The following is a 26,921-nucleotide window of genomic DNA, read 5'->3' on the forward strand; positions in this document are numbered from 1 at the left end:
GGTGGATAACCTTCTCTCTGAATCTTGCTCTTTATCCAACAATAGTTTAAATTGAGATGTAACCGAGGCTCCTAAGATCTCTATGGTGTCCCAAATAGTATCCAAAGTTATAAGATTAGGTCTTACCAGCTCATAATGAAATTTGGGTGGGTCCAGGTGGGTTTCAGAAGGTGGTGGGGTTAGGGGAGTGGTGTTCATTCTGAGGTATTCTGAGGAGTAGATTCTTCTAGTTATACTTTTCATCCATTATAATGACTACAAATCTTTAGTGATGTCAGTTTTACTATGAACACCTCAGAATATTTCTGTAACACCACTCCCCTAACCCCACCACCTTCCGAAACCCACCCTGATTCAAAGCGCCCCTCTAAGGTGGTACATGTATAGAGCGTGTCAGACTGACTCTATACAGAGTCTCCGTCTCTCTATCTTTTTCTTGCTAGATTTATAGCATTTTGATAAATATAGGGGTTAGCCAGATAAGGGTCCTTTTAAGATTTATCCAGCTAAGTAGCGGCAAAGCTGGATAAGACGGAATTTCTATGAATAAGTGCAATATGTATTTGTGCATTTTTTACATATGCTCACATGGGTGCATTTATGCATATTTTATAACATGCGTATATGATATACGCGCAGGTTATAAAATGCAGGAGTACATTTTTGCGCACCCATGTATCTGAGTATATCGATGCACACACAGGTTTCAAAGTTATCTTCGCTTTGTACATCTGAAAATTCAGGTCTACATTTATTACTTGGGCTTGACCCAATCACAACCATGAAAACATCGTTTTTTTAATCAAGCTAAAATTATGCAATTTGTGAAAGCATGCACATACTTGTATCCACTGCAAGAGGGAAAATAGTCATTCAAAGCAATCCACTAGTCAAATAACTTTTTAGATACCCTACTGAGTCAATTTGTAAAGTGTCCTTTAAATATTTTTCTATAATGATCTCCAAAATATGAATATAGCAGTGACATATCAACAATATTTTATGTTAATAGCGGCTATTTTCTTGTTTGAACAGATCGCATGTATTTCATTTACATATTGTGCATAACTGTTGTACTACTGCTGGCAGTTTTGAGTGGAAGTGGTTTTGTCTACATTTATTGGATTGAAATTGTATTGCTATGCCAAAACTACTTTTCAAAGGATGAAACTCTAGGAGGTAAGAAAAGTAAACTTGTTTTATTGTTTTTTAACCTGATTGCCCTCTTCAAAATGCAATTCCAGTGGTTGTATAGAAAGATTTGCATTGTAATAAGTATGCTGCTTTATAAAGGCTTGCCTTTCTTCACCTTGTTTTCCTCACATATGCCATAAGAACATAACAATATGCCATACTGGGTCAGACCAAGGGTCCATCAAGCCCAGCATCCTGTTTCCAACAGAGGCCAAACCAGGCCACAAGAACCTGGCAATTACCCAAACACCAAGAAGATCCCATGCTACTGATGCAATTAATGGCAGTGGCTATTCCCTAAGGGGCAGATTTTAAAATCTGCGTGTGCGGGGTATATTTGCGCATGCTATCTGGCGCGCACAAATGTACACCTGATTTTATAATATGCGTGCGCTGCCGCGCAAGCATGTTATACAATCCAGGGTCGGCATGCGCAAGGGGGTGCATACTTGTGCACCTTGCGCACACCGAGCCCTAGGGGAGCCCCGATGGCTTTCCCTGTTCCCTCTGAGGCCGCTCCGAAATTGGAGCGGCCTCAGAGGGAAATTTTCTTCCACTTACCCCTATCTTCAACTCCCTTCCCCTATCTAACTCACCCCCCAGCCCTACCTAAATCCCCCCCTACCTTGTTTCAATTATCTTGCGCACGCCAGCTGGCTGCCGGCGCGCTATCCCCCGGCACAGCTGCTGTGCCAGAGTCCTCGGTCTCGCCCCCAGACTAGCACCAAGCCCACTCCCCCACCCCTTTCCCGCCCCTTTTTCAAAGCCCTGGGACATCCGCGTGTCCCGGGGCTTGTGCGTGCCTCCGAGTCTATGCAAAATAGGCTCGGCGCGCGCAGGAGCAGTAACCATTTGAAAATCTACCCCTAAGTAAACTTGATTAATAGCAGTTAATGGACGTGTCCTCAAGAACCTATCCAAACCATTTTTGAACCCAGCTACACTAACTGCACTAACCACATCCTCTGGCAAGAAATTCCAGAGTTTTATTTTGCGTTGAGTGAAAAAGAACTTTCTCCGATTAGTTTTAAATGTGCCACATGCTAACTTCATGGAGTGCCCTCTAGTCTTTCTATTAATCCAAAAGTGTAAATAACCGATTCACATCTACCCGTTCTAGACCTCTCATGATCTTAAAGACCTCTATCATATCCCCCCTCAGCCGTCTCTTCTCCAAGCTGAGCAGCCCTTTCCTCTTCAGCCTTTCCTCATAGGGAAGCCGTTCCATCCCCTTTATCATTTTGATTGCCCTTCTCTTGTACCTTCTCCATTGCAACTATATCTTTTTTGAGATGCGGCGACCAGAATTGTACACAGTATTCAAGGTGCAGTCTCACCATGGAGCGATACAGAGGCATTATGACATTTTCTGTTTTATTAACCATTCCCTTCCTAATAATTCCTAACATTCTGTTTGCTTTTTTGACTGCTGCAGCACACTGAGCCGACGATTTTAAGTATTATCCACTATGATGCCGAGATATTTTTCATGGGTGGTAGCTCCTAATATGGAACCTAACATCGTGTAACTACAGCAAGGGTTATTTTTCCCTATATGCAACACCTTGCACTTGTCCACATTAAATTTCATCTGCTATTTGGATGCCCAATCTTCCAGTCTTGCAAGGTCCTCCTGTAATATATTACAATCCACTTGTGATTTAACTACTCTGAATATTTTGTATAGTCCACAAATTTGATAACCTCACTCATCGTATTCCTTTCCAGATTATTTATATATATATTGAAAAGCACCGGTCCAAGTACAGATCCTTGAGACACTCCACTGTTTACCCTTGTCCACTGAGAAAATTGACCCTTTAATCCTACTCTCTGTTTCCTATCTTTTAACCAGTTTGTAATCGACGAAAGGACATCGCCTCCTATCCCATGACTTTTTAGTTTTCTTAGAAGCCTCTCATGAGGACTACCAGTTCACCTTTATCCACATGTTTATTAACCCCTTCAAAAAAATGAAGCATATTTGTTAGGCAAGACTTCCCTTGGGTAAATCCATGTTGACTGTGTTCCATTAAACCATGTCTTTCTATACGCTCTATGATTTTGATCTTTAGAATAGTTTCCAGACTTTCCACTATTCTTCCCTGCATTGAAGTCAGGCTCACTGGTCTATAGTTACCTGGATCACCCCTGGAGCCCTTTTTAAATATTGGGGTTACATTGGCCACCCTCCAGTCTTCAGGTACAATAGATTATTTTAATGATAGATTACAAATTTTAACTAATAGATCAGACATTTCATTTTTTAGTTCCCTTAGTACCCTAGGATGCATACCATCCAGTCCAGTTGATTTGCTACTCTTTAGTTTGTTAATCTAGCCTACTACATCTTCCCGGTTCACAGTGATTTCATTCAGTTCGTCTGACTCATTACCCCTGAAAACCATCTCCGGAACTAGTATCTCCCCAACATCCTCATTAGTAAACACAGATGCAAAGAATTAGTTTAGTCTTTCTGCAATGGCCTTATCTTCCCTAAGAGCCCCTTTAACCCCTTGTCATCTAATGGTCCAACCAACTCCCTCACAGGTTTCTTGCTTTGGATATATATTTCATAAAGTTTTTACTATGAGTTTTTGCCTCTATGGCCAACTTCATTTTAAATTCTCTCTTCGCCTGTCTTATCAATGTTTTACACTTAACTTGACAATGCTTATGTTTTATCCTATTTTCTTCAGATGGATCCTTCTTCCCATTTTTGAAGGATGTTTTTTTTTTTTGCTAAAATAGCCTCTTTCACCTCACCTTTTAACCATGACGGTAATCGTTTTGCCTTCCTTCCACCTTTCTTAATGCGTGGAATACATCTGGACTGCGCTTCTAAGATTGTATTTTTAAACAATGTCCATGTCTGTTGAATACTTTTAACCTTTGCATCTGCACTTCAGTTTTTTTCTATTTTCCTCAAGTCATCAAAGTTTCCCTTTTGAAAGTTTAGTGTTAGAGCTGTAGATTTGCTTATTGTCCCCCTTCCAGTTATTAGTTTAAATTTGATCATGTTATGATTACTATTGTCAAGTGGCCCTACGACTGTTACCTCTCTCACCAAATCCTGCATTCCACTAAGAATTAAATCTAAAATATCTCCCTTTCTTGTTGGTTCCTGAACCAATTGCTCCATGAAGCAGTCATTTATTACATCCAGGAACTTTAGCAAGTCCTGATGTTACATTTACACAGTCAATATTGGGGTAATTGAAATCTCCCATTATTATTGCACTGCCAAATTGGTTAGCTTCCCTGATTTCTCTTAGCATTTCATCATCTGTCTGACCATTTTGTCCACATGGACGGTAGTATACTCCTATCACTATACTCTTTCACAACACACATGGGATTTCTACCCATATAGATTCTACTGAGCATTTAGTCTCTTGTATGATCTTTATCCTGTTGGATTCTATACTCTCCGGACATAAAGTGCCACACCCCCACCAAGTTGATCCTCCCTATCATTGCGATATAATTTGTACCCTGATATAGCACTGTACCATTGGTTATCCTCCTTCCACCAAGACTCTGTGATGCCAATTATGTCAATCTCATCATTTACTGCTATACACTCTAACTCTCCCATATTACTTCCTAGACTTCTGGCATTGGCATACAGACATTTCAAAGTGTGTTTTTTGTTTGTATTAATAACCTGCTTTTCAGTTGTTAGGGATAATTCGGAAATCATTAGCTTTGGTGATTTTTTACATATAGGCATATGGACTATATTTGCTTTAAATGGAACCTCTCTGTTGGGATGCCCTAACTCTCCTGTTTCATTAGTATCCTTCAAGGATACATTGCTGCGAACCATGCACTGCTGAGTGATTATCGGCTTTCCCCCTTGTTCTAGTTTAAAAGCTGCTCTATCTCCTTTTTGAAGGTTAGTGCCAGCAGCTTGGTTTCACTCTGGTTAAAGTGGAGCCCATCCTTTTGGAAAAGTCTCCCCCTTCCCCCAAAGTTTCCCCAGTTCCTTACAAAGCTGAATCCCTCTTCCCTGCACCATCGTCTCATCCACGCATTGAGACTCCGGAGCTCTGCCTGCCTCTGGGGACCTGCACGTGGAACAGGAAGCATTTCAGAGAATGCTACCCTGGAGGTTCTGGATTTAAGCTTTCTACCTAAAATCCTAAATTTGGCTTCCAGAACCTCTCTCTCACATTTTCCTATGTCATTGGTGCCCACACGTACCACGACAGCTGGCTCCTCCCCAGCACTGTCTATAATCCTATCTAGGTGACACGTGAGGTCCGCCACCTTCGCACCAGGCAGGCAAGTTACCAGGAGGTCCTCACATCCACCAGCCACCCTGCTATCTACATTTTTAATAATTGAATCACCAATTATGATGGCCGGCCTAACCCTTCCCTCCTGGGCAGTAGGCCTTGGGGAGATATCCTGGGTGTGAAAGGACAGTGCATCACCTGGAGAGCAGGTCCTTGCTACAGGATCACTTCCTGCTACACCAGGGTGAGGTTCTCCTACTGCCTCAGGTGGCAACATTTTGGAGTTTCAAAAAGTACTCCCCAAAATGTCTGGCAGCTGCCTCACCCTACCATCAGATACATATTTTGCAACACGTCAGTGGGGTTTCCACTCCCCACTGACCACTGAAAAATGAGAAGTCCTAATGCACAGCCGGTGGAGCTCAACCTGCTGATGGCAGAAGGCCATACACGCCACCGGCAGAGCCCAACCTGCTGGCGGCCAAAAAAAGAAGAGGAGGCCCTATGGCTGTGGGCCACTGGTGGAGCCCAATCCACTGGTGACCAAAAAAGGACACCTTGTGGCTGTGGGTCACCAGCAGACCCCCAACCCACCAGCAGCCAAAAATGAAGAGGAGACCCTGCGTACCGCGGTAGAAGGAGAGGGGGCTCTATGCCGCTGGCAACCGGAAAAAGAAGAGGCTCTGTGATTGTGAGCCACTGGTGGCTGAAAATGAAGAGGGGGCCCCGCCACTGGCTGAAGAAGAAAAAGGTCAGCAGCTGCCTGCAGCCAAAAAAAGAAGTTAGAGCATGAGAGATTGAGGTAGAGGGAGTGTGTGTGTGGATGTGGGTGTGTGCGTGTTTGTGAGAGAGGATATGCATGGGTGAGTATGGAGAAAGCATGTGCATGTGGGTTAAGAGAGCATGTGTGTGTGAAAGAACATGTGAGCTGAGCATCTCTGTGTGAGAGAGACCATGTATTACAGCATCTGTGTGTGTGAAAGTGCATGAGTGAGAGCATCTGTGTGCATATGTGAGAGTATGTGACCATCTGTGAGCATCTGTTTGCGTTTGTGTGTGAACATCTGTGTGTATGTGTGTGAGATCATCTGTGAATGTCTGAAAGAGCATGGGTGTGTGTGAGCGAGCGAGAATGAATATGTGTGTGTATATAAGTGGATAATCCACGGAAATTTAAGGGTGACTAGAAATCAAAAGTTCCCAGATATGGAAAATGAGTATTTTTGTATCTCTACTGAGGCCAATATTCAGTTGGCTGTCTAGTGGACAAATTATCCAGTTAGAGTTAGCTGGATAACTTGTCCTGGATATTCAGTGGGGTAACTGTCCCACTGAATATCCCTGATTGAAGTTATGCAGCTATTAACCAGATAGCTTTAAACATAATCAGATATTCTTTTGAATATAGCTGTTTTTTGAGTATGGACCTCTTTAGTTTTAATTATTGTGTGTTATTTGATGTCTGCTATTTTGAAATATTATTGAAGTTTGGGAATTTTTGTAATTTCTTAATTTTTCTGAGTTTTTAGTTATTGTTTTTTTGTTCTGTTCATCATGGGGTAGATTTTATAAAACAGTGCGAGCGCGTACTTTTGTTGGCGCACCAGGCGCTAACAAAAGTACGCTGGATTTTAGTAGATACCGCGTAGCCGCGTGTATCTGCTAAAATCCTGGATCGGCGCGTGCAAGGCTGCTGATTTTGGGCAGCCGGCGCGCGCCGAGCAGCCTGTCTCCGTTCCCTCCGAGGCCGTTCCGAAATCAGGAGCGACCTCGGAGGGAACTCCCTTTCGCCCTCAATCACCTTCCCCTCCCTTCCTCTACCTAACCCACCCCCCCGGCCCTATCTAAACCCCCCCCCTACCTTTATCCCTGGATTTACGCCTCCCGGAGGGAGACGTAAATCCACGTGCGCCAGCGGGCTGCTGGCGCGCGGAGACGCGATCCGGGGGCGGTTCCGGAGGGCGCGGCCACGCCCCCGGACCGCCCCGGCCCGAAACCACGACCCCGGGCCCGCCCCCGAAACGCCGCATCCCTGCCCCCAAAACGCTGCGCCGATCGGCCCCACCCCCGACACACCCCCTGACACGCCCCCCTCGAAAAACCCCGGGACTTACGCGAGTCCCGGGGCTCTGTGCGCGCCGGCGGGCCTATGGAAAATAGGCGCGCCAGCACGCAAGGCCCTGCCTGCGTAAATCCGGGCGGATTTACGCGAGCAGGGCTTTTAAAATCCGCCCCCATCTGTATTGAAATATTCATTTTTAGTAGTATGTTTTTATTATTATGATTTATATTTTATATTCTTTGATTTTATTGTTTTGAGGAATTGCATTTCCATTTTTCTATTACTGGTCTGCATACAGCCTGATTTGTTGAGGTTTCCAGTTAGAGGCCATATCTCAAAAAAGGTAGAGACAGGATGGAGGGGTTCCAGAGAAGGGTGACCAAAATAGTGTGGGGTCTGCATCGGAAGACTTATGAGGAGAGACTGAAGGATCTAAATATATATACCCTAGAAGGAGGTGCAGGGGAGATATGATATAGACCTTCAGATTCCTGAAAGGTTTTAATGATTCATGAACGTTGAACCTTTTCTGTTGGAAAGGAATCAATGGAACTAGGGGGTCACAAAATGAAACCTCAAGGGGCATAACTCAGAACCAATGTCAGGAAATATTTCTTCATGGAGAGGGTGGTGGATGCATGGAATGCCCTTCTGGAGGAGATGGGATAAACATTGTGGATCCCTAAAGGCTAGAGGACAGAAATGAAGACATGTGTGCATGGGGGTAGCTTGCTGGTGCGGCAGTTACTACCCTTAGCAGAAGACATGGAGATTATATCCTTAATCAGTAAGCCTTGATGCTTTTAATCCAACTGCAACTGCAACATTGCTCTCCACTTTGACGGCAGGGAGGAAAAGGGGAATTGGATTCAGATGACAACCATCACGGCCCTGATTTTTACAGTCTGGGGTACTGATAAGCAGACATAAGCAGAAAAGCACAGGATTGCTTCTAAGGGCTGGTCCATGAGCAAAGCATATCAAGCAGCACTGTCTGAATTTTCAAGGCTCATCACCCAGTAAAATGTTGCTAGCAGTAATTTTTTATGGGTTATCCTAAGGCTTGGGGATAGCTGCATGAAGCAGCAGTCACTACGCTTAAGAGAAACATGTGGGTAATCTGCACAGAGCGGCATTTACTACCATAAGAAGCTTGCTGGGCAGATTGGATGCACCATTTGGTCCTTTTCTGCCATCATTACTATGTTATTATGTAAGTTTATTTCTAGGGATGTGAATCGTATTTCTGACGATTGAAAATATCGTATGATATTTTCAATGTCGTCAGAAATCGGGGGCTCCCCAAAACCAATAGGAAAACCCCACAAAATTGTTCGTGGGGTTCTCTTATTGTTTTAGGGGAGGGCAGGAAAAACGGCACACAAAAAATAATCCCTAAACCCACCCGACACTTCAAAACAGCTCCCTTAGCTTCCCCCACCCTCCTGACACCCCCCCCCCCCAAAATGTTTTAAATCACCTGATGGTCCAGTGGTGGTCCCGGGAGCGATCTCTCTCTCTCAGGCCATTGGCTGCCACTAATAAAAATGGTGCCGATGGCCTTTGCCCTTACTATGTGACAGGGTATCCGTGCCATTGACCGGCCCCTGTCACATGATAGGAGCACTGGATGGCCCGCACCATTTTTAAAGATGGCGTCGGCCATCCATTACTCATACCATGTGACAGGGGCCGGCCAATGGCACGGATACCCTGTCACATGGTAAGGGCAAAGGGCCATCGGCGACAATTTTATTAGTGGCAGCCGACGGCCCGAGAGCGGGAGATCGCTCCCGGGACCACCACTGGACCACCAGGTGATTTAAAACGTTTTTTTGGGGGGGGGGAGCTAAGGGAGCTATTTTGAAGTGTCGGGGTGGGTTTTTTGTTTATTGGTTCGGTGCAGCCGATATAAAAAAACCCGATTGGGCCACACGAAAAAAAATGCACGATGTGAATCGGAACCGGAATTGGAACCAATTCCGGTTCCGATTCTTATCTCTATTTATTTCTGTTTATACGTTATGGTTTCTTTATTCTGTATCTAGTGAGAGTCTGTCTGTGTTCTGCATGTGTGAGTGAGGTGAGGCATTCTGCTGCCATGCAGTTTCTGTGTACGGATCTATAGCAACTCTGCTTGTTCTGTTTTCCTAATGGGAGCTGAATGGGTGTTTAGGGTCTGGTGTAAATGTTTGCAGTATTGCCTTTTCACAGATAGGAGTTTTACTGTTTGAGGGCTTTTAATATGGGAGGAATACAAATACTATAATTGAAAATTCAGTTTATTCGGGGCTTTCTGGGTGCAGAGCCCTCACCCAATATGCATTACTATAGGCCTAATACCGTATGCATTCCAAGTTTGTTTTTTGCAGGGTTGTCATATTTTGTGATTATTTTTACCTCAGAAGGCTGTTCTCTCAATGTCCTTTTTCATGTAAAATTGATTATTATAAATGCAGAATTTTTCATTCTGTGTGATGTGGGAAGGGGGGACACAGGCACAAGGCTGCAAAGCTCACTCGGGTTGCCCAATGCCCTTACACTGGCCCGGAAATAGAATTCCACACACAGACCCCCACCATTCACCCATCTCTCACTTCTCCAGGGGAAAAGGTAGGAGGTGGGTTTTAGGGGTCTTGGGAGTATGGCAGAGTTGCCAGCTTCCTAGAAACATTATCTCTGCCACTCCTTTGGGTACTCTGACCCCTGCTTTTCCCCTTCCTCAGTATTTGAAATTGCCGAAAGGGCCAGACTAGAAAGAGACCCCCTTTGCCCCTCTTGTAGATTTGACCTGTACCATTTCTTGAAGGGGAGTGGGTGCCATATCATCCCTCGCCTCAGGCAGCAAATTGCCTTGAGCCGCCCCGGCCTAACCCCCCACCGTCCTGGTGCTTCTATTCTCGTCCTCTCTCTAAAGTTAATATTTGTCCTGAAACAGTGGAGTAACCTCACTCTCACTGCTAACAGCAACAGCAGCAGTCAATGAGTGACTCGTGGGACTGTGAGCTGGGGCACACTCAGTCTCCATAGTAGCCTTGCCGCCTCCCCCTCTGGCAAACAGGGAGCCCTTGGTATGGTGGGAGGGGTCAGGCATCCACCGGTGGGGGACTGTGAACATCTGCCAGCTCACAAGCCTGAACTCCTTCACTGACTGTTGCTGCTTTAGGAAAGACTTGAACCACTAACAACAGTGAGGGCGCAGAGGCACTGGGAATGGGCATGGGGTGGGAGAAGGGACTGTAAGGAGAGAAGCAATTGGAGGCACAGACTAAGGAGGAGGAACTGTAACTCAGCCTTTTTTTTTTTTTTTTTGGATGCCTGCAGGCCTGGATTTGTCAGTAGGCACACTAGGCCTGTGCCTAGAGAAGCAAAGATCTGAGGGGGGGGGGGGGGGGGGGGGGAGGCTGCATGCTGGCTGATGATTTGCTGCCTTTCAGCTATGCTGACTCTCACTCAGCACTCTGTTTCCTAACTCAGGGTGCAGGGAACTGGAGAGGAGAGGGAGCGAGCCTGCAATAAACAGAGCAAAGGGGGATCATTTTGGGAGATTAGGAGCGTCTGAATAGAGACCATTAAAGAGTGGAAAGAGAGGAGAGGACAGGGGGATCGGCTAGGGAATGTAAGCCTCTATCTGTGTGTGTGTGGAGGGGGGGGGGGGGATAAGGGTAAGGGGCAGTGTTTGTGTGTATGTGAGAGAGAGAGAAGAATCTGATGCCGAGTATAAAAGTGCATGTGATATTGAGTGGGATGTTAGAGAGGGGTTGCAAGGAGGAGCAGGGACAGAGCATGGTAGCGGGTGCCTCCTTCCTCTCCTCCTCACTCACTGCAATTCCAGTCCTCCCTCCCTTGAACTTGGGTTCTATCCCCCAGATCCTGGAACCTCTCTTCCTTCCTTCCTACCTCTCCCTCCTCCCTCATCTCCCTAATCTCTTGAAACCCCCTCCCCACCTCCTCCTCCTTTCTCCTCCGATTCCACATCCCATATGCCTAATCTTCCCCATCTCCATTCTCCCCATCCCTAATCCTCTTTCCTTCTCATATCCTGCCCCTTTTCTCCTCACCCTGTGTCTTATCACCCTCCCCTCCTCTTCCCATCCCTGGTGTCCTCCATACACTCATTCTTTGAGATCACTTTTCTTCACCCAATACAAATACCTCAAACAACCTAAGCCATGACCTAGCTATATTCTTTAAAAACAAAATAAACAAAATAACAAGCAATTTTCAAAACAACACATACACAGAAGACAGGCTCGGAACAAACTCCATAACCCCGTGGTCAGAATTCAAGACCATTTCAAACTCAGAAACAGAAAAAATGCTAAAAAAACCCAACCCTGCTCGCCATAACCTCGATACTATCCCAACACGCAATATGAAAGAAATAGCTCACATCATCACACCAACAATTGCCGCCATCATTAACAAATCGCTAGAAGAAGGAGAGCTACCAGCAGAATTAAAAACCGCAACTATCACCCCTATACTAAAAAAGAAGAACCTAGATCCCACAGATCTAAACAACTACAGACCAATCTCAAACCTCCCCCTTCTCGCAAAAATGACCGAAAAAGCAGCTCTTACACAACTCAACGAACACCTTGAGGACAACAACATTCTCCACGACGCCCAACACGGATTTAGGAAAAACTGAAGTACGGAAACTCTCCTCGTCAACCTAACAAACAAGATAATAAGGGGTTTCGACAACAACCTAAGCCACATCCTCATCCTACTCGATCTATCCGCAGCCTTCGATACCGTAGACCACACATGTCTACTTTCGAGACTAGCCAGCATTGGGCTCACTGGCAAAACCCTCAACTGGTTCAAATTGTTCCTGAAAGACAGATTCTTCAAGGTCACCATTAATAACCAATCCTCAAATCCTCTCCCACTCGAAACTGGCGTACCACAGGGATCTGCACTATCGGCGACACTCTTTAACATATATCTACTCCCTCTATGCCACCTCTTATCAACCATCGGAGTTACTTTCTATATGTACGCCGATGACATCCAACTCCTCTTCCCAATAACATCCACAATAGAAGAAACATTAAGCACCGCAGCCAAACACCTAAGCACCATAAAAGACATGCTGAACCACCTAAAGTTATGCCTCAACATGAATAAAACAGAATGCATACTCATAGGAAGAAATAACCCTATACAATCCTCCACATCCCTCTCTCTACAAATAGAAAACATCAACATCCAATTAAAAAATTCAACAAGAGACCTTGGAATCTGGATCGACAACGAACTCAACTTAAAAAAGAACATCGCTTTCAAAACCAAAGAAGGCTTCCACAAACTTCATATCCTCAAACATTTAAAACCACTTCTACACCAACATGAGTTCCGAACAATTCTACAATCACTCATCTTCAACAGCCTCAACTACTGCAACTCCCTCCTGATTGGCCTACCAAAATCTACCCTAAAACCTCTGCAACTACTACAAAACGCCGCAGCAAGAATCCTAACCGGAAAAAAAAAATCTGACCATATCACCCCAGTCCTCAAATCACTTCACTGGCTCCCAATCGACCAGAGAATCAAATTCAAAGCATTAACAACAGTTCACAATGCATTACATTCAACGGACAACACAGCCCTCAAAGATCTAATCCAAACACACAAACCTCAAAGAATGACCAGATCTGCCAATAAACTTCACCTCAAAATTCCATCTCTTCCTCAAGCCAAACTCACCAACACCAGGAACAGAGCCTTCTCAATAGCAGGCCCAAACTTATGGAACAACCTACCACAACATCTAAGCTCATTCCACAACATCAAAGCCTTCAAAAAAGAACTAAAGACATGGCTTTTCAGTCAAACATTTAGAGATGGCGTGGGATAAGAAACCCACCCCCTATTGAACCATTACACCTTGACGCTCCCATTCTTTCGATGATACTTTCTATTATCACTTTTCCCCCTCCCCCCCCACAACACACCCTTCCCCCACCACTCCCCACACCTTGCCCTCCTCCCCCATCCAACCAATCCCAAGACTTCACTTGATTCAACCAACATACTCCGAGCTCCTATTCAGACCCTTCCCAACTATAAATCACTTCTCATGCTCAGCACTTACGTTGTTAATTTTGTTCCATATGATATTTAAAGAATCTGATATACTAACTCTTTTATGTTTTATCTCTCATATAAATCGTCAATTAATATGTTAAATAAGGTTCTATGTTCTGAATGTTAAATACAGTTCTAATGTTAAATACAGTTCTAAGATATTTGTATGTATTATGTTGTTATCCTGTAAACCGGAGTGAAGGCAAACGCTATACTTCGGTATATAAAAGAATCCAAATAAATAAATAAATAAATAAAATAAATTATACTAAATTATATTAATAAATATACTGCAAAGCTAAATTATTTTTATAATATAATAAAAAAGGTGGAAATGCTTGCTAGTAGAGTTTTTCACAGAATCTACCCCTGACCTGCCATAGGAAACTGGGGGACTGTGCCTTAGACCTCCTGTTCCCTGTTGTCCAACCTTGGGGAAGGGGAGGAGGTATAGGGAGAGGGGGTAACGGGGGTTGACAGTGCCTAAGGGCACCAAAACCCTAAATTCATCTCTGGGTACCTGAGCTGGCATTTCTAGCCGGATCCCTTGAATCACCAGGACCGTGTTAACTGTCCATGTCAGTGATCATATTCTGACCTCTTTCCAGCTCAATCTTATCGTAAACGTAAAACCATAGAATAAGTGAGGTTTATGTAAGATTGTAACAAAGAGGTAAATTAGATGGTCTTTATCGGTCATCATGCTCTGTTTCTCAATAGAATCCATTAAAGCGTTGAGGCTATGGACAAAAACAGTGCAGGCTGAACTGCAAGTGGAAAACACAGGTGTTTGGAACATATCAATGACATCTAAATAGCGCAGAGGATGAAACCATATTTCAGAATCACATTAAAATACAGGATGTCAGAGTCTCAAAACCACAAGCTGTCTCAAAGATAAGAAGCAGTTTCACACATTTTACTGGCAATCTATGACAAAGTACCAAACATAAGAATTTGACATACTGGATCAGACTGAGGGTCGATCGAGCCCTGTTTCCAACAGTTACCAATCCAGTTCACATGGCAGAATCCCAAACAGTAAATGGATCCCATGCTGCTATTGTGCAGTGATAGGTAGTGGCTATTGTCTAATTAGTAAATAAGTTTATGGACTTCTCCTCCAGGAACTGTCCTAACCATCTTTAAACCCAGCTACACTAAGGGCCGAATTTTAAGAGGTACGTGCGGGCATACACTTGTGCACGCAACCCGGAGCGCACAAATGTACGCATTATTTTATAACATGCGCACGCAGCCGTCATCCCAGGGGAACGTCCCCGAGCTCCACGCCTTTGCTGGTACATCAATCGGAGCACGCGCGCGTGCATGCCCTATGTCATCAGGCAACATGGCGGATCCGCAGCATCATGCCCGTTCAGGGACACCAGAGGGAGATGGCAAGAAGACACTGCGGCAGCTAACCGTCTATCAGACCCGGAGGGAGTTGCCACAGAGCTAAAGAGGGCGGAGTGAGGGCATCAAGCAGCGACGGACGCAACAGTCATTGTGCTTGCATCCATACCCCTTACTCTATGTCTTGGGGTCTTTATGCCATTGTTGGTGTACTTTGCCCTTATTTTGATTCCTTGGAGTCTTCATGCCACTGTGTTGTTTTGCCCCCTCAATGTGGCTCGGATTGTTCATGTCACTTTTGGTTCTCTGGGCCCCCCTTTTGGGGCTATAAGATAGTCATGCCATTTTTGATGTCTCAGGGTGCTGTTACCTCTGCTGCTGAAGCCTGGATGTAAGTTTCATACAAATTTGGATGGAAAACCCCCAGCGTTAGAGTCAAAAATAGAATGCATTGCTTCACCCGTCGACTTTAATGGAAACAAATTAAGCGAATGAGCAGAATGAAATGAATGAGCTTCTGATCCAAAGCGAATGAACCAGGAAAATGAACTGAAAATCTAAACCAAGCCAGCATTTGTTTCTGTGTACATCCCCACAGTAGAACAGTGACTGCCATTCTGCACAGAGAGCACATAAACGCAAATTTCCTTCCTCACATACGAATCATCAAACAATTAATACACATGCAGAGAAATGCACTCATGGAAAAGGTGAAGACCACAGCTCACTTTCTGGATGAACATGTTCCATGCAGCCCTCTTCTAATCACTGGGGCACCTTTACATTCACAGACTTTCCCTTTATGTAGTCAAACACCTGAATCAGGAAAGTGATAGAGATGGTCTGTAGTCCATCTGAAACACACAAGAGACATATTTTAGCTGACAGATTAACTAAAATTAGAGAGAAATACAATGTCCCTCTTGCTGTTCACTCAACAAGACTGTAATGGATAAAGAAGCAGGATGAGATGTAAAAACTGCAAAAATTGTATATTCTCCTTAATGGCAGAGCAATTTAGAGGCCATCTATTATAGAAAAATTTGCATAGATGAACAAATCCTCTTATATCCTTTCCAAATAAAAAAAAAAAAAAAAGCAATGTATAAAAGTACTTAATTTGCTTATTCTTCTCAGTGATATCTAGCATAACTGGATTTAGAAGGCATTTGGACATGTTCCTGTTGTTATTAATCTGTTGCAAGGAGTTAGCAATCTGCTATTATTTAGGAGAGTTGTGGGTGGATCCTTGGACCGGTGGCAGATGACCACACCCCCGGGGTAAGATCCCGAGAGGGACCACCGGTCAGGCTCAGAGTTCGGAGACAGACACACACTAGTTCTTTTATTAGACAGTATACTGAACCACCAGAGGTGGCAGTAGTGAGCTGGAATGCCCGGCTGGGCTGTAGTCCCTCAGATACTGGAACAGCGATCCCTGGAGGCTGAGCTGTAGAGAAACTGAGATATAGTGAGTAGTAGGGATGTGAATCGTTTTTTGACGATTTAAAAAATTGTCCGATATTTTTTAAATCGTCAAAAATTGTTAGAGTGCGCGATACAATAGAAATTCCCCCGATTTATCGTGAAAAATCGTAAATCGGGGATTTGGGGCGAGGGCGGGAAACCCGGCACACCAAAACAACCCCTAAACCCACCCCGACCCTTTAAAACTAAACCCTTACCTTTCCCCACCATCCCGAACCCCCCCAAAACCTTTTATGAGTACCTGGTGGTCCAGTGGAAGCCCCGGGACCAATCTCCCGCTCTCGGGCCATCGGCGCCATTTTGATGCCACTAATAAAAATGGCGCCGATGGCCCGATAAAAAAAACAACCCGACCCTTTAAAAATCGACCCCTTAGCTTCCCCCACCCTCCCAACCTCCCCAAAAAAACATTTTAAAATTACCTGGTGGTCCAATGGGGGCACGGGAAGCAATCTCCCGCTCTCAGGCCATCGACTACCACTAATAAAAATGGCGCCGATGGCCCTTTGCCCTTACCATGTGACAGGGGCCGACCAATGGCATGGATACCCTGTCACATGGTAAGGGCAAAGGGCCATCGGCGCCATTTTTATTAGTGGCAGTCGATGGCCTGAGAGAGGGAGATCGTTCCCCGTGCCCCCACTGGACCACCAGGTAATTTTAAAACGTATTTGGGGGGGAGAGGGGGGTGGGTCGGGAGGGTGAGGGAAGCTAAGGGGTAGATTTTTAAAGGTCGGGGTGGACCTTTGTTTATCGGATCGAGTGCAGCCGATAAACAAAAACCCAATTGGACCGGATGATAAAAATTTTAAGATTTGAACTGGAACCGATCAGATTCCGGTTCTGATTCACATCTCTAGTGAGTAGGCAGGGTATGCAGAGTTCATGGACAGAACCTAATGGTAACACTCACACAATGTCTCATAGAAGTCCAGGAGCTGGAATGAAGTAGGCCCTCAAGGAGCGAGTACCTGGTTCCAGGGAAAGCTCTGAGAAAGAGATGGTAACTCATAGATGTAGTAGGCAGCGATGACTTCCAGGCAGAAGTGAATTCCGAAGAAGTCCAGGAATGAGGGCCCTTGAGGAGCGAGTACCAGTTCCAGACTGCAACGTACAAAGTAAGAGAGAGAGAACGAGGCCCCCGAGGAGCAGGTACCCCTGGTAAGTCCAAGGAGGAGAGTAGCGTAGATAGAACAAATCCTTATCCGTATCTTTATCCTTGCTAACTCGAGTTGTTAGCAATTCAGAGACCGTTAAATATCTGAAGCAGATGACGTCATCTCAGGGGGACGCCCCTGAGGTTCGCGCCACTTCTGGTACTTGAGGTGGGACCGCGCTGTGCGCGTGCCCCTAGGCATCAGGTCAACATGGCGTTTTGCAGCGTCGGGCCGGTCCGGGGATGCCGGACGAGGACGGCCAAAGAACACCATGGCGGCCAGCCTTCCATCAACCCCGGAGGGAGTCGCCAATGCAGTAAGGTGGGCAAAGTGGAGATGTCGGGCAACGACGGTTGAACACCTGGAAGAAAAGTCCATAAGAAATTATTAGTCAGATAGACTTAGGAAAAGTCATTGTTTATCCCAGTGAGTGGGCAACAAGGAATGGATCCACTCTTTGGATTTGCTGGGTTCTTCTTAGTTATCTGGATTAGCCACTGTCTGAGACAGAATGGTCAATTCAACGGACCCTTGGTCTGAGCAAATATGGCATGTCTTAGGTTCATATGATATCTTTTGTCTTCTGAGCAGGTAGAGTTACACCTTTACAGGCAGGGCATTACTGAAGCAATTAAGGAGGATGAAGCATCACTACATGGAAATAGATCTACTTTTCCTTTTGATATCTTAGCCTCTTACAATTCCAGGCCAACATGTTTTCTGCCTTCTTATGAGATAGGTGTACAAAAGAACATATTCTCTTCTCATACACCCAAGATTTCTCAAAAAAAAAAAAAAAAAAAAATCAATCACATAGATGTTAACAAAACAATCTATCACAATTTATATATAGGTGCAATTTTCAACACTGTGCAGGTTGGTACAAGGTATCAGGGTACTTTTATCAGTGTATTTTGCAACAATTCGTAAAGGGAAAGTGCTAGTGAACTTTCCCTTTGAAAATTGTCCAAGGAAAAAGTTCCCACAAAAAAATCGCACCTCCTTTTTCTATGGACAATTTTTTTCAGCAAAGATAAGACACACAGTTTTGAAAATACAAAATTATGTGCAATTGTGCATTCTGGCCTAACCTTGCCCTGGGAATACATCCACAAGAATGCAGATAAAAGTGCATGTGTTGTAGAGCAACAGCCATACTTTTACCATGAATGGTGGACAACTTTTAAATAGTTCTTTTACTTGGGTAAGTAGCCATATACATGGGTAAATAAATGGTTTTTAAAAATTGCTTTCCCTTTGTCAACAGCAGAAGAAAATCATACAATCCTCTGGTGTCTCATAAATATCAAGGATTCTATACAGTATGGAGCAGATTTTCAAAGCTTATGCACGTAAATCCACATGGATTTATGTGCGGGGGGGGGGGGTGTTACGTGCGCTGGGCCTATTTTCAAACGGCCTGGTGGTGTGCGTAAAGCCCCGGAACGCGCGTACGTCCCACGGCTCGAAAAAAGGGGCGGGGTGTGGCCGCAGCCTCTAGGCACAGTGGCCATTTGCTGCTGTGCTCGGGATTGCGGGCCGGCCATCGGCCGGCGCGTGCAACCTACGCCTGCCCGGAGGCAGGTGCAACTTATAAAATAAAGGTGGGGGAGGGATTTAGGTAGGGCTGGGGGTGGGTTAGATAGGGGCTGATAGAAAGTTCCCTCTGAGGCTGCTCTGATTTTGGAGCAAGATGCACTAGTGTGCACCCCCTTGCACATGTTGAGAGAGAGAGAGAGAGAGAGAGAGAGAGAGAACCTTGCTATAGCGCCTCCTCCCTAGACAGGTATTTGTATCCCTACGGGAGGCCCACCTAGTAACTCGAGGTGAGGGTTAAGTATTACTGTAGGGGGTTAGGGGCCACCTTGACATTCTACGTGACACCTACGAACAGAACAGTGATCTCTTGTGAAAATTTGCTGGCCTTCGGAGTGAGGAAACTCACTCCAAGATGAGATTTGGGCAACGTTCTTTCCACCTAGCTTGTTGTTGCTCAGGTAGTGTCCATCAAGCTAGGTGGAGAGAACGTTGCCCAAATCTCATCTTGGAGTGAGTTTCCTCACTCCGAAGGCCAGCAAATCTTCACAAGAGACCACTGTTCTGTTCGTACATCTCACGTTGAATGTCAAAGTGGCCCCTAACCCCCTACACTAATAGTTAACCCTCACCTCGAGTTACTAGGTGGGCCTCCCATAGGGATACCAATACCTGTCTAGGGAGGCGGCACTATAGCAAGTCTCTCTCTCTCTTTCTCTCTCTCTCTCTCTCTCTCTCTCTCCTGCCCAGAAACATCGTGAACTGCAATAAACCTCTAGTGCACAACGTAACACAAATGATGAAAGAGGTGTAGTTATGAGCCATGCTAACACTGCAGCTGTTTTGTGGCACATGACAAATCCTCCCTACTTTACATTTACTCCACCCCCTGAATACAAAATTAAAAATTTGCATTCGCAAATCGCGGTAACAGCTGTTAGCGCGATTTGCGGAATTATCACCCGCGGTAACTCCTTGGAGAATGACCCCCTTAGATAGATAACTTGTCTATCGAAATGGTAAGTTCTGCAATATTCATTTACTTAATGGGTTAAATAATAGCCGGATAAGTCATTATCCAGCTATAATTTAGCCGGATAAAAAGAAGGCATTCCGGGGACATTTCTGGAAGGGGATTATTAATCCGGCTATCCGGCTAAATTAGCTGGATAACGTTAGATCTACTTCAGGATAAGCTTGAAGTTATCCGGCCTCAAGTCAGAAGCTGTTCTGGAAACGGGTAGGGACTGTATGTCGCTCCCAGCAGTGGATTTTAAGTGTTGGGGGGCGAAAGGGAGTCCGCGCGGTAGGAGCGGGTACCATCCTAGTATTTAACCACAACAGGTGGGTGGGGGGCAGGGTCTGAGGTGGGAACACAATTTTTTTTAAGAGAACCAGTTTCATGGGGGGTGGGGAGGGGGGCCCATTTGTGGACCCCAGGGAAATTTTAATATTTCAGAAGTTATGTGGGTGGCTGGTGCACCAGCCTGACAGGGCCATTTATGAGATTTGGTGGGGAGGAGGGAGGAATTAGGGCCAGAGGCCTCCTTTTTTTAAAAATTTCACAGCACTCCTTAGCCAGATATCCACTTAAATAGCAAGTAATCTTGGATAACTAAAAAAACCCTAACCAGTTATTTTCAAACATAGCCAGTTAGGTTTTTTAGTTGTCCATCTGCATGTAGCTGGATAACTTTAGGAAAGTATTCAGCGGGATGTTTACCTTGCTGAACATACAGAACAAGTTAGCTGGCAAATTTGGTAAAGTGAGGGGTAGATATTAAAAAATAACTATCTAATTAAGTTAGCCGGAAAAGTCTTATCTGGCTGAACTAAATGGATATTCAGTGGCACGGCTATGCTGCTGAATATCCCCATAAAAATCATTAGTTAGCTGGATAAGTCTTATCTGGCTAACTTTAGACCCGCTATTAAGTAAGTCTAACTTACCTGGTTAACTTAACTGGATAAGTTTAAATATCACTAGTTATCTGGCTAAGTTAACCAGATAAGTAGCTCCTCCCATGAAATGCCCATTTCCCACCCACTACTTATCTGGTTAAGCACTTATCCAATCAAGTTGTTGCAAGTGTGGACCCCCTAGGCCGAGATGGAGTTGATGCAACCTGCAAGGAGGAGCCCTGCAGGTCCCCACCATTGCCCGGCAGAGCTGGTTGGAGCAGAGGCCCAACAGGAACTTTGCCAATACCAGCCCTTGTTCCTGTTAGGTTGAGCCCTCAAGTGCCGTGGCCAGCTGAACTTAGGTGCAGGCCTCTGTGAAGGGGACGATCCGTCGCATGGAGAATGCTTCAGGCCAGCCTGAAGAGGAAAGCTGAGTCAGGACAAGCAGCAGTCAGGACAGGCAGCAGAGAAGACAAGGTCAGGCTCAGGCTGTGGTCAGAGGCAGGTGGAGTTCAATCAGAAATAAAGAGAACACAGTGGTCAGTGGCAGGGGGGAGGCCATTGAGGTGCAATCCGAGGGTCATGCCAGAAGTGCAATCCAAGGAGACAAGGAATGAAGTGGAGAATGAAGGCGCACAAAAGCAGGAGGGGACGCTGAAGACCGATGAGGAAAGACTGACCACAAAGACAAGAACTCAAGATGAAACGGACTGCCAACAGAACCAGGAACAAGACACAGGAACTCAGGAAGACACAACAGGAATCAGGAACAGGAACGCAGTGGCAATGCACTACTCAACTGAGATGACCTATTGCTGAGGCACTGGAAGGCAAGAGAAGGGGCACTTATGTAGGCCCAGGAGCATGAGGTCATCAAAAGGGGCCGCAAGGATTTCCCTTCTGCCGTCTCTTTAAATTAGCAGGGAGAAGCACATGACTAAGGCAGCCATCTCTTCCGGAGTAGAGTGGTGGCGACTGTCTGTGGATGAGCTGTGGATGGCATGCATCTGCAGACAAGCTGCCAGCGGCATCCTGCTGCGAATAGTGGCACGGTGCAGAAATACCTCACTGCGCCAGTCTGCAGCACCACGCTGGGGTGCAGCCAGGGTAGCAGTGAGCACGGCGGTCTGCACGGTTAGCCCATGGATCACCAAGCATAACACAAGTGCTGACCACTAAATAGAGTCAGATATTCCACCGCTGCCACTCAGCCAGATAAGTTACCACTTCTCTGGCTAAGTGGTTCTGAATATCAGCCCCTAACTGGCTTACTGAATATTATACCCTATGTGAATGATGATACTTCATGTTATTTCTTGTAATTAACTTGACAGTGTAAACAAATAATATGTGAGGAACCATGTGATATGTTTCTGATTTGTTCTCCTGTCTTTGCATCTGTTACATTTTTTTGAGCATATAAATAAACTTGTATAAAGGTGAGCCAGCTGATATAGTATACCTGGATTTCCAGGAAACATTTGACAAAGTACCTCAGGAGAAACATTGATTTTAGGAAATTGAAAAGTCATGAGATAGGGAAAGTGTCTTATTGTGGACTGGGACCTGGTTACAAGATAGAAAACATGGAGTAGGGCTAAATAGCAAATTTTCTCAATGGAGAAAGATGAAAAGTAGAGTGGGCCAGGGATCTGTTCTGGGAGAACTGCTTTTTAACATATTCATAAATGTAAATGACCTGGAAATGAGGCATGAGTGAGGTGATCAAATCTGCTGATGACACAAAATTATTCAAAGTTGTTAAATCACAATAGGATTGTGAGAAATTTCAAGAGGACCTTGCAAAACTAGGAAACTGGTCAAGCAAATGGTAAATTCAATTTAATGTGGACAAGTGCAAAGTAATACACTTGGGGAAGAGTAACCCAAATTATAGCTACACAATGCAAGTTCCCACATTAGGAGTCACCATTCTGGAAAAGGATCTAGGTGTCATTGCTGAAAATACATTTAAATCTGTTCTGCGTGCAGCAGCAGCAGCCAAGAAAGCAAATAGAATTCTAGGGATTATTAGGAAAGGAATAGAGAATAAAAGAGAATATCATAATGCCTCTGTATCGCTCCATGGTGCAACTGCACCTTGAATACTGTGTGCAGTTCTGGACACCGCATTTCAAAAAAAGATATAGCGGAATTAGAAAAGGAACAGAGAAGGGTGACAAAAATGATAAACAGGATTCCCCTATGAGGAAAGGCTAAAGAAGTTAGGACTCTTCAGCTTGGAGAAGATGTCTAAGGGGAGATATGATAGAGGTCTATAAAATAATGAGTGGAATGGAACGAGTAAGTGTTAATCAGTTGTTTACTCTTTTGAAAAGTACAAAGACCAGGGGACACATAGGGGCAGATTTTCAAAGCGTAGGGGGTTACATGCGCAGGGGCCTATTTTCAAAAGGCCCGGCAGTGCGCATAAAACCCCGGGACGTGTGTAAGTCGCGGGGCTTGAAAAAAGTGGCGGGGCGTGGGCGAGGCCTGGGATCGCGGGCCAGCCATCGGCGCAACTTGCACCTGCCCAAGGCAGGCGTAACTGGGCAAGATATATTTTTAGGGGGTTTAGCTTAGGGCTGAGGGCGTGAGAGTTAGGGGAAGGAAGGGAAAGTGGGGTAGGGGGGTAGGGAACGGAGGAAGACGGCTCGGCGCGCAAGCTGCACAATTGTACACCCCTTTGTGCGCGCCGACCTCTGATTTTATATCATGCGCGTGGCTGTGCGCGCATGATATAAAATCGGGCGTACATTTGTGCGCGCTGGGTTGCACGCACAAATGTACGCCGTGCGCGTATGTTTTAAAATCTGCCGCACAATGAATTTACTAAGTGTACATTTAAAGATAATAAGAGGATATATTTTTTTACTGAAAGCATAATTAAGCTCTGGAATTCATTGCCAGAGGATGTGGTGAAAGCTGTTAGTGTAGCTGCATTTAAAAAAGGTTTGGACAAGTTCCTGGAGGAAAAAAAATCCATTAACAAATAACCATTATTAAGGTGGACTTAGGGAAATCCACTGCTTATCCCTGGGGTAAGCAGCGTGGAATCTATCCATATCTTTGGATCCTGCCAGGTACTTGTGACCTGGATTGACCACAGGAAATAGGATACTGGACTTGATGGACCTATGTCTGACCCAGTATGGCAAGCCTTTTGTTCTTATGCTGTTACTGATGTTGGGGCTTTATGTGATCTCCTTTTATGTGATTATAATGAATAAACATTTCAATATAAAGTAGTTATATTAATCGGTGTCTGTTTTTTGTGAAATTTGTAATAAGTGTGTCTCAAACATTGTAGCCTATGAGTAGGGACCTTCATTTTCAGTTATTTTATTTTTCCTGGGAAATTAAACGTTTATTATAAGAAACAAAAAACAGGAGAAAACCAGTGGGAAAAATGTCTGTTTTTTCTTTTTTTCCCATTTGTTGTTATTATAATAAAGACTATAACCATAGAGTTCCTTTGGGCCAGATTACAGCAATTACCTTCTAAATAGTCAGTACCCATGAACTGTCTGTTATAAACCGTAGATGTGGAGTACTTTCATGTCATTAAAATATTTATGAAGCAAAAAGTAAGGTTTAACATAAGGTAAAGGAATAAAATAGTAACATTTTGCATCATCTGTTCCGTGATCATCATCTTTGCAGACCTGAAAGAATTTGATGCATTTGTGTCGTATGCAAAGCATGGCTCATTGAACAGCAATGACAAAGAAGAAGAGAGTTACTGTGAAGAGGAGAAATTTGCGGTACAGCACCTTCCTGAGGTGCTAGAAAACATTTATGGGTACAAACTATGCCTTCTTGAAAGGGACATCCTTCCTGGAGGAGGTAAGATCTCACATGATCCAATAGATACGAAATGTAAAGATCCTGCATGGATTTCACAAAAGATTTTATAAATGATATATGAACTATCACTCTATTCATTATATTAAAAAAAAAAAAAGAAATCTCCATTGCTTGTGGCTCAAAAGGTTTTCCACCCCAAGTTATGTCTTTTAATTATGAAAAATAACATTTAAAAAACACTGTGGTAACAGCACAAGGGTGTCTGCCTGGGCTCCACTTGGATCCCATAATAATAAATGAGTATTAAGCTAAGTACTGTTATAAAATTGACTGTCTGCATGTCTGCGCCCAATTTTAAGTGGGTGTGCACCTATGCACCTAAATCCTACCTCAACCGTGTAAGTCGGGGAATTTTAAAAGGGGCACACGTCCATGCCACTTCCAGTTTCACCAGTTCACCAGTTCGTCCGGTTAATAGTTAGGTCCTCCAACCAACTCTGTTTTGCTAGTCAGTACCCCCCCCCCCCCCAGTTGTCCCTTTAAACCCCTGAGAAATGGCTATTTCTTTTTATTTTAAAACTTATATCTCCTCCATAGCAGAAGTAAACTTACACGGCAGGTGATCTGAGTTCGCGCATAGGCACATAGGTATTTATGCACACATCTCTTGCCCATGTCCCGAAAAGCCCATGTTCCACCCAGGCCATGTCCACTAGTCTCACCCTTTTTGCAAACTTTTGAGATGTGCGCACAGCAAGAGATACGCGTGCATCTGCGTGTCTTATAAAATGCGGCGGGTGCGCGCAAGGCCGACTTGTGCGCATATCTCCCGATTTTTCCACGGGCCGGGCTTTTAAAATTCACCTCTAAGTTCACTTATCGAGGTTAAAACCTATTGACAATTCAATAGCTATTGTCAATAGATTTCACCTTTGTTAAGTGAACCTTTGAAAATTACTCTGCTAAAATCTTCTTTATTTCCCCAGTTACAGTTTCTCTGGTAGTTCTGGTGCTTTCTGGTCACAAGCTCGATTTAAAACTTTTTCATGTACAGTGCTACCACCTAGTGTCTGACATGCAGAATCCAGTGCTTACTGTAAGTACATACCTGATGGCTCTGACGCTTGATATGTCTGCTTGAAAATGAGTAATAAGAACATGAGAACCACCTTTTATAAAAAGAAGAGCAAAATTTAGAGCCTTCAAAAGCTGTTTTTGAGCAAATGATACAAATGGGAAGCATGCCTGATATTATGAAAATTGCATAAGTCATGTTAATATCGAAGCCTGGTAATGATTTAGAGTAACCAAACCTAGCTTCTATAGACCTATACCATTATTAACTCAGGACATAAAAGTTTTCACAAAAATTATTGCTAATCAACTTAAAAATATTCTACCGAAAATAATTTCCCTGGAGCAGGCTGATTTTGTATTTGGCAGACAATCAGGTGTTACGGGCGCGTCCGCCACGCCGCTGACGGGCCGAGGGTCTGGGCGCCCTCGGGTACATATCGTGGGCGCAGGGAGCACGGCCATCTCTAAAGTGGGTGGTGTGAGCCCTTGGGCCACAGCGAGAGCTAGGGAGGAGCCCCAGCCACACCATGGCAGGTGGGCCGGTGCTGGCATGGAGAGCCAGGCGTGTACCGAAGCAGGAATTCAGGAACGGAGTCTGACCCTCAGCCGGACCTGCACGCCCATGACAACCAGCAATGCAATGTTGGTTGATGAACGGTCCTCCGACTGTTCCAAGCCCTTTCGGACCTGCCGCTGGGTAACGGCAAAGGGCGGCAGGCCGGACAGAGAACGAGGGCAGACAGAGTCCATAGTACACGAAGGACATCTTAGGCGTAGGCCAGTGCAGAGACAAGGACTGGTGCAGAGACATCAGAGGCAAGGACTGGTGCAGAGACATCAGAGGCAGGAACGAGGTATGAGACTGGCAACATGGAGCGCCCTACACAGCCCACCCGTGGGGCTGGTCGCGGACCACTACAGAGGTTGCCTTCAGTAATAAGGTAAGGCTTTCTCACAGATATAGGAACGAGGTGCATGGCTTGCATCACGAAGTGCCCTACA

The 26,921-nt window shown here is 44.8% G+C and overlaps 1 protein-coding gene across 1 annotated transcript in view; it reads left to right on the plus strand.

The window, feature by feature from the left end:
- The window catches only part of IL18RAP (interleukin 18 receptor accessory protein), a 120,579-nt gene that overhangs the window by 73,943 nt on the left and 19,715 nt on the right, over nucleotides 1–26,921 (plus strand). The window contains exons 10-11 of the mRNA XM_029604832.1: nucleotides 1,036–1,179; nucleotides 24,699–24,881. Coding sequence (XP_029460692.1) covers nucleotides 1,036–1,179; nucleotides 24,699–24,881 — 327 coding nt within the window. The remainder of the gene's footprint in view (nucleotides 1–1,035; nucleotides 1,180–24,698; nucleotides 24,882–26,921) is intronic.

The sequence above is a fragment of the Rhinatrema bivittatum genome, chromosome 5 (genome assembly GCF_901001135.1).
Source record: "Rhinatrema bivittatum chromosome 5, aRhiBiv1.1, whole genome shotgun sequence".
NCBI lineage: Eukaryota > Metazoa > Chordata > Amphibia > Gymnophiona > Rhinatrematidae > Rhinatrema > Rhinatrema bivittatum.